General features: G+C 34.9%; 2 protein-coding genes across 3 annotated transcripts; one reads left to right on the top strand and one right to left on the bottom strand.

The window, feature by feature from the left end:
- Window positions 1-1,431: 1,431 nt before the first annotated feature.
- On the top strand, window positions 1,432-5,989 carry LOC107406553 (probable inactive leucine-rich repeat receptor-like protein kinase At3g03770). The gene is made up of 7 exons (XM_016013696.4): window positions 1,432-3,006; window positions 3,851-3,981; window positions 4,142-4,382; window positions 4,674-4,867; window positions 4,978-5,027; window positions 5,270-5,381; window positions 5,579-5,989. Exons 1-7 carry the CDS (start codon window positions 1,668-1,670, stop codon window positions 5,879-5,881), a joined length of 2,370 nt encoding a protein of 789 aa, XP_015869182.3. The 5' UTR covers window positions 1,432-1,667; the 3' UTR covers window positions 5,882-5,989.
- A 545-nt stretch (window positions 5,990-6,534) lies between these two features.
- On the bottom strand, window positions 6,535-10,432 carry LOC107406554 (cyclic dof factor 1). Of its 2 annotated transcripts, none has more exons than XM_016013697.4 (2): window positions 10,203-10,432; window positions 6,535-8,661 (listed from the first exon to the last, which is right to left on the bottom strand). In XM_016013697.4, the coding sequence occupies exons 1-2, from the start codon at window positions 10,344-10,346 to the stop codon at window positions 7,336-7,338; spliced, it is 1,470 nt and encodes a 489-aa protein (XP_015869183.3). In that variant the 5' UTR covers window positions 10,347-10,432; the 3' UTR covers window positions 6,535-7,335. The 2 variants fall into 2 exon arrangements, with proteins under 2 accessions (XP_015869183.3, XP_060675619.1); XM_060819636.1 differs by lacking the exon at window positions 10,203-10,432 and adding an exon at window positions 9,218-10,118 and having other exon boundaries at window positions 6,535-8,674.
- Between the last annotated feature and the right edge of the window lie 1,887 nt (window positions 10,433-12,319).

The following is a 12,319-nucleotide window of genomic DNA, read 5'->3' as shown; positions in this document are numbered from 1 at the left end:
AACAAGCGAATATAATCTCTGCAGCTCTGCCCCACCTATCAATCAATGACATGCCATTTTTAAATTTTTTTATATGCACAGTTTTTATTTTTTGGTAATTATAACACAATGTTATTAATTGACTAGTAAGATATACATGAAAAATTGTTACCCAAAAAAAAAAAAAAAAAAAAAAAGAGAACATGAAAACACTCATAGAGGACAGAACAACAGGGAATACACAATCCCAAATGGTTTGAACTTCAAGAAATGGCATTTCCTTAACGGGAAAACTTTGGTGTGAATGAGTTCCATAAATATGATGATTATTCTATAATGTGGGACTAAAACTTCTTCTTCCTCTCTCTCTCCTACAAGGATTCTAGAGGTTCACAAGTTTTTCCTGCCTCAAATGTAAAACCAACAAAGTAAGGTTTGGAAGTATCTGATTGTTATCCTTTACCCTTCACATTGGAACTCAACCCAACTTTTAGATTCATAAATTGTCATTAATTTACTTTTAACCATTCAATATATGGATTTGGTTTTTGCCCTTTTTTTTTTTTTTGGGTTTAATCCCTTATTTACAATTTGGATGATGAGTAAACGAGAACCCTTGAAAACAGAATTCAATGGGACCTACCTGATCATATGAGTCACCATCACTTCACTCCATCAGGCATGCACAATGGAGCAAATGACACATACCTAGGCTTGAGGCAGGCTCACCTGACACTTTGCATCGATTTGTGCATTGTGTTTTGTAGGTTGCTCGTGAACATAGTTTTTTAAGAAGCACGGCCTATGTTTTGTTCGTCTTTGGATTCTGCCGGCTTCAATTTATCTTCCATTAACTCCATTTATTATATCCACTTACATATTTATTTATTCATACACACATCATGCTCTGTTGCTTCTCCATCTATTTTATGTGGTTGATACTTTTCTTCCCAATTTACCAAAAAACTCACCCATCTTGTGCTTATTTTCTTTCAAATATTATATATATGAAAAAAAGAAAGAATGCTTGCCTTGACTAAGAGTCAAAGTTGGTGAAGCTCATTCTTAATCCAGTTCTGAATATTTGTGTCTTAAAAAACTTCTTTGTAAAACAAAAGAAAATAAAGGAAATTAACAAGAACATGATAAGACCCTGGTTTTAATTCTTTAAAAAAAAAAAAATTATATTTTTTGTCACATTTATTGTGCATGTAGGACTATAAAGAAAACATTGTTATCAAAAAAGGTAAAGTGAAACAGACCTGATAAATGAAAAGTAGTTTTAAGCCAAAAAAAAAAAAGATAAATGAAAAGTAGTTGGATTTAACACCTTTAGAAAAAATGCAGAAGATTTCCATTTTTTAACAGCTTTCATTAATAATGACAGAATTGATAACATCACCTTATCAGCAACAGGAAGAGTACAGCTTTCACCGCCAAATTTGCATTCAACGCTATAGACACCAGATTTTTACCCTCCACTAAATACCGACTAAAGCTAAGAAACTGACTTTGACAGGAAAGTAAAATTGCAGAATGAGAAATTGAAGTGGAGGAAGGAGGAAAAAAGGGCTTTCATTTGTACCAATGGTGAAGTGCCTCTGAAACTTGGGGTTATGCTTTGTCAAAGCTCTTAAACCTCTATTAACCATCTATACAAAAACAATCATTTTCCATTAGAGATTCTTATGGCAAAACCAGTTTCCCACTCCCATCTTCTTCTTCTGGTAGTGTCTTTTCTTTCTTTCCAAATTTCAGACCAGTTCCAGCTTTCTCAGTCCCAGACCCTTCTCAAAATCCACCAGATTCTCAACTATCCTTCAGCTCTTAGCAGTTTCAGCAATCCCACAGACCTTTGCAACATTGAACCAACTTCATCTTTGACTCTACAATGTTATGAAGGAAGCATAACCCAGCTGCACCTCATTGGGAATAATGAATTTCCTCCATTGCCTCAGACCTTCTCCATTGAATCTTTCTTTTCCACCTTGGAAAACCTTCCAAGCTTGAAAGTACTCTCGTTGGTTTCTCTTGGGCTATGGGGTCCATTGCCTGGCAATATTGGTCAATTATCTTCACTTGAGATTCTGAATGTGAGCTCAAACTACTTCAATGGTGTGATTCCAGTTCAACTGTTACATTTGAGGAACCTTCAGACACTCATTCTTGACCATAACAACTTCACAGGTGAGCTTCCTGTTTGGCTAAATTCACTGCCATTGTTGACTGTACTAAGTTTGAAGAACAATGGGTTTACTGGGTCTCTGCCAAGTTCTCTGGGTACCTTGCATAACCTCCGAGTTCTTTCTCTATCAGAAAACAACTTCTCTGGTGAAGTGCCTAATCTTAGCCATTTGACAAACTTGCAAGTTTTTGATGTGGAAGATAACAGTTTTGGTCATAACTTTCCAGATTTGCCTACAAAGTTAATCACTCTTATACTCAGAAAGAACAGGTTTCGTTTAGGCATCCCTGCTAAATTAGGCTCTTATTATCAGCTTCAGAAGCTGGATATCTCTTTGAATGGATTTGTTGGACCTTTTTTACCATCACTAATTTCACTGCCTTCTCTTAGTTATCTGGATATTGGTGGAAACAAATTCACAGGAAGACTATCCCAAAACATGTCTTGTAGTACTGAGCTTAGTTTTGTAAATTTATCAACCAATCTTTTGTCCGGAGACTTGCCTAGTTGTCTGACCATGCATTCCAAGAAAACGGCTGTTTGGTATGCGAGAAATTGTTTATCAAATGATGATCAGGAACAACACCCTTCTAGCTTCTGCCACAATGAGGCTCTGGCTGTCGAAATCATAAATCGCATACCCACGCAAAAGAAAACATACAGTACAGAAGTTCTTTCATCAAGTGTAGCTGGTGGAATTGTTGGTGTAATTGTCGTTGTTGGTCTGGTTTCAATGCATATTAGGAGGACATATGGTAAAAATACTGAGAAAAAGCCTTCAACAAGGTTCATAACAGAGAATGCATCAACAGTAAACACAGCAAAACTACTTTCAGATGCAAGTAAGTTCTTCTTCTTCTTCTTCTTCTTCTTCTTCTTCTTCTTCTTCTTCTTCTTCTTCGCAAAACTACTTTCAGATGCAAGTAAGTTCTTCTTCTTCGCAAAACTACTTTCAGATGCAAGTAAGTTCTTCTTCCTTGCATCTTGTTCTTCTTCTTCTTCTTCGCAAAACTACTTTCAGATGCAAGTAAGTTCTTCTTCTTCTTCTTCTTCTTCTTCTTCTTCTTCTTCTCAAGGTCCATTTTGCTAATATTAGTGTTCAAGGAAATAATGATTACGGGATAGTTAATCTTGAGCTTTAGTATAAAATGTTACTTTCTATAGAAAGTACAAGAACTATATGCTTCTTATGTAGTGTTTCTGTTTCCAGCCCCTTACTCTTGCTATCTAGCCTGATAGTAATTAAGGGGACTTTGAACTTATAATTACCGCAGTTTGAACGGTATTGGTTTGCTAGATTAGTTCATTTTAGTTCCAATTCCATTGTGCATATGTTTAGAAATCTTTGATTTTATTCTCTGTCTCTGTTGTTTTGAATGAGTTAAATCCTGTCCATGATATTCGGTTTCAATGGTTTTTCACTTTCCAGTTTAGCAAGTTAAAATTAGTTTGATATTTACGAATTACATTAGTACCTTTTTCCAAATTTTATCATAAAATTAACTCTGTTAAATTCTGACTTCACATTCTGAAAATGGAACTATAGGCATAAGATTTAACAGTAGTGAATGTTCTTGCTCAAGGAATTTGGTTTATGGATAAAGAGTATTCATGTCTATGAGCTTGATGTACACGAATGCCCTTAAGAATGCAGCTAAACCTTTTTTTCCACCCTCATTTTTGCAGGGTATATTTCGGAGACGATGAAGATGGGCGCTAATCTTCCTGCTTACAGAAGTTTTGCCTTTGAAGAGCTTAAAGAAGCTACAAATAACTTTGAAACTTCAACTTTCATGGGGGAAGGTTCACGCGGTGAGGTAAGCATTCAATACTTGTTGATCACTGGATATGAATTAAAAAATCAGTTTCCATGTAGCATGAATTTTCTAAGCATGCAGTTCCTATTTTGAAAGGTCAACTTACATTCCTGTTGTTGTTGTTATTTATTTTTTTTTTTGGCTGCACTTGTAATATCAGATTTACAGAGGAAAGCTCTCCGATGGAACACTTATTGCAGTCAGGGTACTGAAAATAAGGAAGAGGCACAGTCCCCAGGTCTATATGCACCACATTGAACTGATTTCAAAACTCAGACATCGTCATCTGGTTAGTGCTCTTGGACACTGCTTGGAGTACCAAGCCGATGATTCAGGCATCAGCAGAATATATATTGTGTTTGAATTTGTTCCAAATGGTACTCTAAGAGGCTGCATCTCAGGTAAAAGTGATTTTCCCAGTACGGTTATTCACATAAGGAAAAATAAAATAAAATAAAATAAAATTTGCAGTTTTTATACTTTGAAGTTTATTTTTTCATTAAGTGTAAGAATGAGTCTTAATGTTAATTTCTAATGATTATAATTGCACTTTTTGGATATGAAGTTTATAGTTGAGTCTTATTATTGATTTAACCTATTCCTTTCCTTCTTTTTTTTTTCTCTTTTTTTTTTTTTTTTTTCCTCATTTTCCAAAAAATTGGAAAGTTTTACCTAACAATTTAGTTTTGCAGGACCTCCAGGACAAAAGCTTACTTGGACGCAGAGAATTTCAGCTGCAATTGGAGTTGCAAAGGGTATTCAGTTTCTTCACACTGGGATTGTTCCTGGTGTATACTCAAACAGTCTAAAAATAACTAATGTCTTAATGGATCATGATCTGCATGTGAAGCTCAGCAGTTATAACCTGCCTCTTCTATCGGAAACGGTATAGTAAATCTATATTATATACATATCTGTAATACATTTTTTATATTTAATTCAGGTCAACACCTAATTATATCCTTTAGCTGATATTTGCTTCTTAATCCTTTTCAGATGGGTCCTGGAATTTCTCACTCTGCACCAAAAGGAAATGGTCAAATTAGGTAATACAGCAATGTCCTGAAAATCTGTAAAATGTAACACCTCAGGACTATTCAGTATAATTTGGGCAATACTAAATTGTAGTTGATTCAAGACATCTGATGTTTGCTTTTTATTCTCCTCTTGCTCTTGATGTGGCTTCTGTTAAGCCATTACTATTATCTTATACTAATCTGAATACATTGTTTGGTATTATCAGAAGTTTGTTTGGTATCATCAGAAGTTTGTTGCATGTATTTTGCAGCGTAAAACATGAGGATAAGAGTGATGTCTATGATATAGGAGTTGTCTTACTGGAAATCATTCTGGGAAGGCCTATCATGTTCCAAAATGAAGTTGGTATTCTAAAAGATCTTGTAAGTTCTTTTCTGTCAAATGATGCATTATCTAAAAGAATATGACTAGCTTGCCAAAAAAAAAAAAGGATCAAGTATAAGCTATCCCATTACATTTTTGTCATGTAAAACCTAGTTTTGTGAAAACTATACTTTTTGGATCAAAAGAATCATCAATTGTAACTAAAGCTGGGAATTTGATTTCATCGCTTGTGCAGTTACGAGTAAGTATAACTACTGATGACACAGCCCGAAGGAGCATTGTTGATCCAGCAGTACAGAAGGAGTGCTTAGATAAATCATTGAAGACGATGATGGAAATATGTGTTAGGTGTCTGTCGAATGAGCAAACTGATAGGCCTTCCGTCGAAGATATACTATGGAATTTGCAGTATGCAGCACAAGTTCAGGATACAGGGAGAGTAGACTCCCCAGATAATCAAGAGTCACCAATCTCATCAACCAGAGAAATGCAACCGCCTACTAGTTTGATTACCAGCAATGAGCGAGCAGAGTTTTAGTATTTTGTACAATCACAAATGCCATTATAATGTATCATACAAGATTTCTAATCTATCTTAATGGAGTTTCAGAAATATTCTCACCTAGCAGCTAATGCATGGTGCCCATTTCCCTTTTCTGTTTGCATGCAGGTTCATTTATTTTGATTATTTCTGTAGCTAATCTAAGTGGTTGATCTTCAATACCCTAAAAAACGATGGATATCCCAGTGCATTTTCACTACCAAAGCATCTAGAGTGACAAACTTGTGATGCACGGAAAACCTTGATCTATTAATTTTGCAGCTGGAGATGGTCATGGTTTATTTACTGCTTGCGAAATAATTGTCTTACGCAATGGAAAATTCAAAACTTCTTCAACTCAAAATATCATCTTTTACTGCGATGATCATGTTCTGGATGATAAAGTGACTGAAGAATAACCACCAAGCCATGTGAAACAGTGATCAACACGTGTAACTCAATGGTTTCTTAAAACTTTTATGTACCGCTAATTTTTCACCAATATATATATTTTTTTTTTTTGTTATCAACGGGTGCATAAGAGGAAATAGATTATTCTTAAACTACCATTCAAGATTGCAACAATCTTGTTTTTAATTCAAGCGGGTAAATAAGAAAAATGTTAATAAAAGGAAGAACGGAAGACACTATGCAATAAAATTTTTAAGGAAAGTTGATGAATGAGAGAAAACATATTGGCAATACTAAATACATAATGGAAACGTTAACTATAACATAAACTGTCACTTCTCATGGATAAGGAGGGCAGTTCTGTCTAAGTGCATAGCTACTAACTTCAACAATAAAAGAACGTTTAATTTACATCCAAAGACGATACAAAAATTGAATGTTCCTTTTCTGAATAAGATATTTAATGGGATTGAATGAAAAAGTATGACAGCAAAAAAAAACTACTTGAAAAATCGCCAGGGTACAAGAAGGTAGAGAAAGCTTAACATACGTAAATCTTTAGTGTCTTATCTTGATCTCATATGGTGGATCAGAAAAACATTAACTACGATCCCAAGGTCACAATTCTCTCCAAAAGGTAGACTACTTGAAGTATATCGGTTCCCTCTTAGTCGTAGTCATTTCTGTTTCTTCTGGCCAAGCTCTTTGAAGTCAAATATTTTAATTGCACAAATTTTCTAACATGTGACTTGGATGATAGAGGTCATTTTTACAAATACTCTCCATCAACTCACAACATCAAATCCCAAACAAAATGCATGACTCTCAAGTTTTGACAGTGTATAGGTTCTTTTACTTATGACAAAGCCAAAGAAATATCCCAAAATTCTCTCAACTAGCACATTCATCTTCAAAACAGCATTAAACTTGGAATTGAACCATGAGACAGAATATGCACAGCATTCCTTGTTTCCATACTACAATGCCAGATAGACAAACAGCATAAACATTCCCTTCATATTAAAATAGATGAGGGCTTTTTACGTGTTCTCTTTAAAAGATTGAGAGCGAGAAAAAGCAGCTGGATTTGATTGTAAAACCTGATCAGCATCTGATGTATGTGAATTAGCACCGGATTTGTTCGGTAAAGCTTTGAAAAGACCATCTCTTACTGAAGATTCATTTTTATCAGGCTTAATACCCAAGGTAGACCATATAGAACTCTTTGCAGCCTCATCTGGATCATCAATTCTCAATGTCTTAGGTACCCAAAGGCATTGTTCAGTTTGATCTTCTGCCTGTAAAGTTGTATCTCTTGAATGTTTCCCCAAGGTTGGTGAGCCTGAACAACCAGTGTTTCTAGTGGAAGATGAAGGTATCAGGTTCTCAGTAGACCCATGCAATGGCGTTACCAATTTTCTAGCCTCCCAGCTTGGCATGTAACCCCAACATGAGGCAGGTAATAATTGAAAAGTGATGTTAGGAGCACAAAACCCAGGAACTGCCATCATAGGGAGAGAACCCATGTAAGGATGATTTGTATTACTGCTATCCGGTCCTACAGTCATAAAGCTCCACCCTGGATTCCAAGGATAAGTCCATTGAGGAACAGGGTAATACTGGATGGGATGTGTAGGATTAGAACCATCATTTTCTTTTCCAGAATATTCATTTTCCAGTGGAGAAGTGTCTGTCAAGGAAGAGGTGGACGATGATGGCTCCTCACAATTATCCCCAACTGCTGCAGAGCTAATTTCGCTTCTATTGTGGTCTTTGAGATTAAGTACAGTTGCCATAGATTCACACAATGGAGCATCTGTTCCAAATTCTAGGCTGTTCCCCATTCCATTGACAGGTCTTTCAGAGGCAGGAATGATAATGGATGATGGATGATGATGGTTATCAGAATTAAGGGTGTCTCCCTGGGTGACAGGTGCTGCATCGGCATGTGCCACTGTTTGATGATATTGTGGAGATGAATGCTTATTTCTACGCCGTCCAGCCCCCACAGGAACATTTCTGATTGTACCCCCTGCTGTCCAATATCTCTGGCAGTTCTTGCAGAAATACCTGGGTTGGTTAACATTATAATTATTGAAATAGCAAAACTTTGTTTCTAAGCTGTTGCAGCGAGGACATGGGAGGACCTTGTCTGGCTTTTTCAAAGCCTTCTCTTTTCCACTTTTATCACATCCAGCACCTTTGTCGTCTTCAGAGTTGTGATTCACTTCATTCTCCTTCCTGTGGCCATGAATTTGGAAACCGGTCTGTTTGCCATTATCTAATTCAGAAAGTTTATCCTGCTTGCAAAACTTTTCTACAGAAGGATCCCCCACTTCAGCTTTCTTTGCTTCGCTACATTCATCCTGAAAATTGAAACTTTAATAGTACATTCTTGAATAAGTATCTAGAGAAGGAGATGACAGTTTATGAATTTCAAACTTCAATTACATGGATCAAAAACAAATAACTAAATGGACCAAATAACAAAACTAGACACTCTATATTATGTTAGCTCAAATTCAATGAAAGGCTATACAACAGACACAAAAAGCAAGTAGGACTTGGAAAACAAGAAAATAATTATACCAAATTTTCTAAACTGTCCATGTTGGAAATATGTGTTCTCCCCTCTTGTAGTCTTATTACAAACCAAGCATATTACAGAAGTTGTATCACATTTCCCCTTAAACCTAGCTTCTTCTTTTTTCAATTTCTTACATAACTCCAATTTATCTAGCACGCGAAAGCAATCTCATTAATCAGAGAAAAATTTCTAACTTATGCTCCATCAATTTATGGTTACCACAGAGCTATTGAACAGAAAACCTATCGCTACTGCTGTTGCCAGTTTAAAGCAGGTATCAAATGGATTCACTATTGTTGCTTATGATTACAAATGAAGAAATGTTAATTGTGCACCTGCCACTCTTCATTGGCACAGAAGAATATTCAGAAACACAAATAAATAAGCATGCATTCCGCATTCCACTGATTTATCGGGATAGCAGATGGTTGCGTTCTTCATTTCTGATCAAAAGTGATAATAGAATTATTATGAATTTGTGACACTAGCGAGACCTTATTTGGTACTGGGAATACTCATTTTCTTGTTGGAAACTCAACTTTGCAGGCCTCTATGCAAGACTCAAGTTTTTCTTTAAAATTTTTCTCTCTCATTTATTTCCCTATGGATTTTTACAAATCTTCCATATTCCTAATTACTCTGGATCAGATTGTCGTACATAGCTCCAAAAAATATGGGCTTTCCTCGAACTAAATGGGTTTTCAAATAAATACAGAAAGTCATTTCAAACAATTATGCAATATTTAGAGTAAGAGTACTATTCAGGAAAGCAAAAACTAAGAGAAGAAGAATTCCGTACTTGTTACCATGGAAAAGTAAAAATTTCTTATTTTAAAGTCAAATATCATTTTCTGGTAATTTTCTCATTAGCAAACAATAGAAATCTGACATTTTTTATGTTTTCATCCTTTTCCTGCTACCAAAAACAGCATAGAAGTTCAAAAAGAAAGGAAAAGGTTTGCAACAGAAAATATGGCAAAATCCATATAGCCTCACCAACACACATTAAAAGACAAAGACAAATCGCAACAGGCACCAACAAAGCAAACACACTGAGGAAAAAAAATAATATAAAAAAAAAAAAAAAAGGAAAAACAGAAAGCATAACATGTGATTTTTCGACAAACATAGAAAGGAATCTACATAGCTGAAGAAAATCCAGAATTCCATTAATAGAAACAGAACAGTAAAAAGGAAGACAGCAACACATGATAAATAAACAAAGTTACAAACTTTCATGGAAAACTGAAATTTCAACTTCAAAAGCAAACAAAAAGCAAAGAAATTTGGAAGTGTGGTTGGTGGTACAATGGAAGCTACCATGACTAAAGGCACAGCAGAAGGAGGAACCCAGGACCTGAAACCGGAGCTGTGTACGGAACCCACAGGAAAACCAGACTCCGGCACCGGAATATTCGTTCCGAAGAGCTTAATGGCCGGATCTCCGAGTTGAGAACCAGACATGGTCTCAGGTGAAAGACTCTTTCTCTAACCCACACTGACGAAAGAGCCTCCAAATGAAGGAGACTCACACTTTGAACCCACTACCGGAAACACCCTCAAAAAAAAAAAAAAAAAAATCAAATTTTATTTATTATTTTTTTTTCCTGACATTTTGTCCATTGGGATTTAAACAATTCATGAAAGTGAGAGGTACTTTTTGGAGATTGTGTTGGTTTTTTTTTGTTTTTTTTTTTTTCCTTAAAATTATTTAATTGAATTTTATTTCAAATTATTACTTGGAAAGCAGGTTAACCGGTGGTGCCACGTAGGACTAGAGGGTTGGATTGTGGGCCTCAGGAACTTAATGGTTTGGTATCGTGTGGCTGAGATTGCTCTAGGGTATGGTGTTTCGGATGGATGGTCAATGTAGGGGAGAGAAACCCAAAAAAGAAAAGGGAGAGGGCAAAAAAGTGCAGCTTGGTGGAATTATGGGACACCTTTTTTCATTGCTTCACTTTTGGACACGTGGACCTCCCCTTCCATCTAGGAGGGAATACTCCTGAAATGACTGATTTACCCTCCTCTTGACTTTTTATTCAAAAAAATTTTTATTTTTGTAAATTTTAAAATAACCCCTTCTATTTTACTATCATTGCAAATTTTCAATTTCTTCCAATTTTAGCCCAATGATGCACTAATAGCTAATAGCGAAAAAAATAATAATAATAAACAGAAGATGATGTTACAAGTTTACCCTTTTTAATTTAAATGATTCCTTCGGTAAAATTATGATGCAAAATCTCTTTACTTTTAATCATTATTGTTCAGAAAATGCTTTTAAATTTAAATCTCAAACTTCCAATACAAAAGAATAATAATAATCATAACAACAATAAGTAACTTGTTTTTATAATATAATCTCTCTTGTCTTGTCTTCTAAAATAAAGGCACATTCCTCAATTCCTTGTGCATTTTGTCAAAAACAATGCTTCCAAATATTACAATAAATAATTCATTTTATCCGACAATTGGAAACATTACACTTTTGAACTACTTCCATGACTAGTGACGAAAATTCATGGTTCAAATTCAAATTTAGTCTTTGGAAGAGATTGTTGGACTTGGTGGAGACCATGACACTAATCTGGTCACCCAACAATGGAAGGTCAAAGACTTTTTTTTGGTAATGCCAAATGTGCAGCATAGTGGACCAACAACTTTGTAACATTATCATAGTTTTAAATAGAACCTCTATGATACACATCATTTGCTACAATCTTTACAGCAATGCATGTTTCATCTAAAAAAAAGAAGGAAAGATTCTTTCTTATTATCAATCAGTTTGATTCTAGTTTATTATGCAACACATCACATGATTTTTTTATGACAAGAATCTTGGACATCATATTTTTAAGGTTTATTTATTTATTTGGTCCTCATGTTTTTTAGATGTGTTGGTGATTAAGGATGTCAAATATGAGGAAGACTGTTGGAACTTTTAAAAAAAAAATATTGCAAGAATTATTTGTAAAAATATTTAAATAAACAGGTCCTTGAAACTTTTGCAGGACTACCATTATATTTTTTATTTTTTACATATGATTTCTTTTGAATGTTATTTCCTTTGCAAGTTTAGCCCTTGAAACACTAATAAAAATAAATAAATAAATATGGGAGAGAACTAGAAAATTTATTATTTGTAGCCACGTTTTAGACCTTTTTATTCTTCTAAAGCTTTCACTAGGAATAAGTAATATGACAGGCATTGGATTATGACAGAAAAAACAATTGAAATGACGCTCTCATTATTTGATTTGCAAAGGCAACAATTTATAAAGTTGGATCTGTTTACACCAAGATTTTCTACAAATTGACATGTTGAAAACCCACTTTTCATTGGAACCAGAGTTAAATCATATCCTATTGAAACCAATTTCATTGTCTGGTTTATTTATACATCTTCCACTGTTTGGATCACCAGAAAACTAAATTCC

Source organism: Ziziphus jujuba, chromosome 8 (genome assembly GCF_031755915.1).
Source record: "Ziziphus jujuba cultivar Dongzao chromosome 8, ASM3175591v1".
Classification (NCBI taxonomy): domain Eukaryota; kingdom Viridiplantae; phylum Streptophyta; class Magnoliopsida; order Rosales; family Rhamnaceae; genus Ziziphus; species Ziziphus jujuba.
This window is presented reverse-complemented; position numbering and strand designations above follow the sequence as displayed.

Excerpts from the sequence above, each read along its gene's own strand:
- LOC107406553 (XM_016013696.4), top strand. The coding sequence starts at position 1,668 with ATGGCAAAACCAGTTTCCCACTCCCATCTTCTTCTTCTGGTAGTGTCT. Across the intron at positions 3,982-4,141 it reads GGGAAGGTTCACGCGGTGAG|ATTTACAGAGGAAAGCTCTC; the intron begins GTAAGCATTCAA and ends TTGTAATATCAG. Across the intron at positions 4,383-4,673 it reads TCTAAGAGGCTGCATCTCAG|GACCTCCAGGACAAAAGCTT; the intron begins GTAAAAGTGATT and ends TTAGTTTTGCAG.
- LOC107406554 (XM_016013697.4), bottom strand. The coding sequence starts at position 10,346 with ATGTCTGGTTCTCAACTCGGAGATCCGGCCATTAAGCTCTTCGGAACG. Across the intron at positions 8,662-10,202 it reads CTGCTGTGCCTTTAGTCATG|GATGAATGTAGCGAAGCAAA; the intron begins GTAGCTTCCATT and ends TTCAATTTTCAG.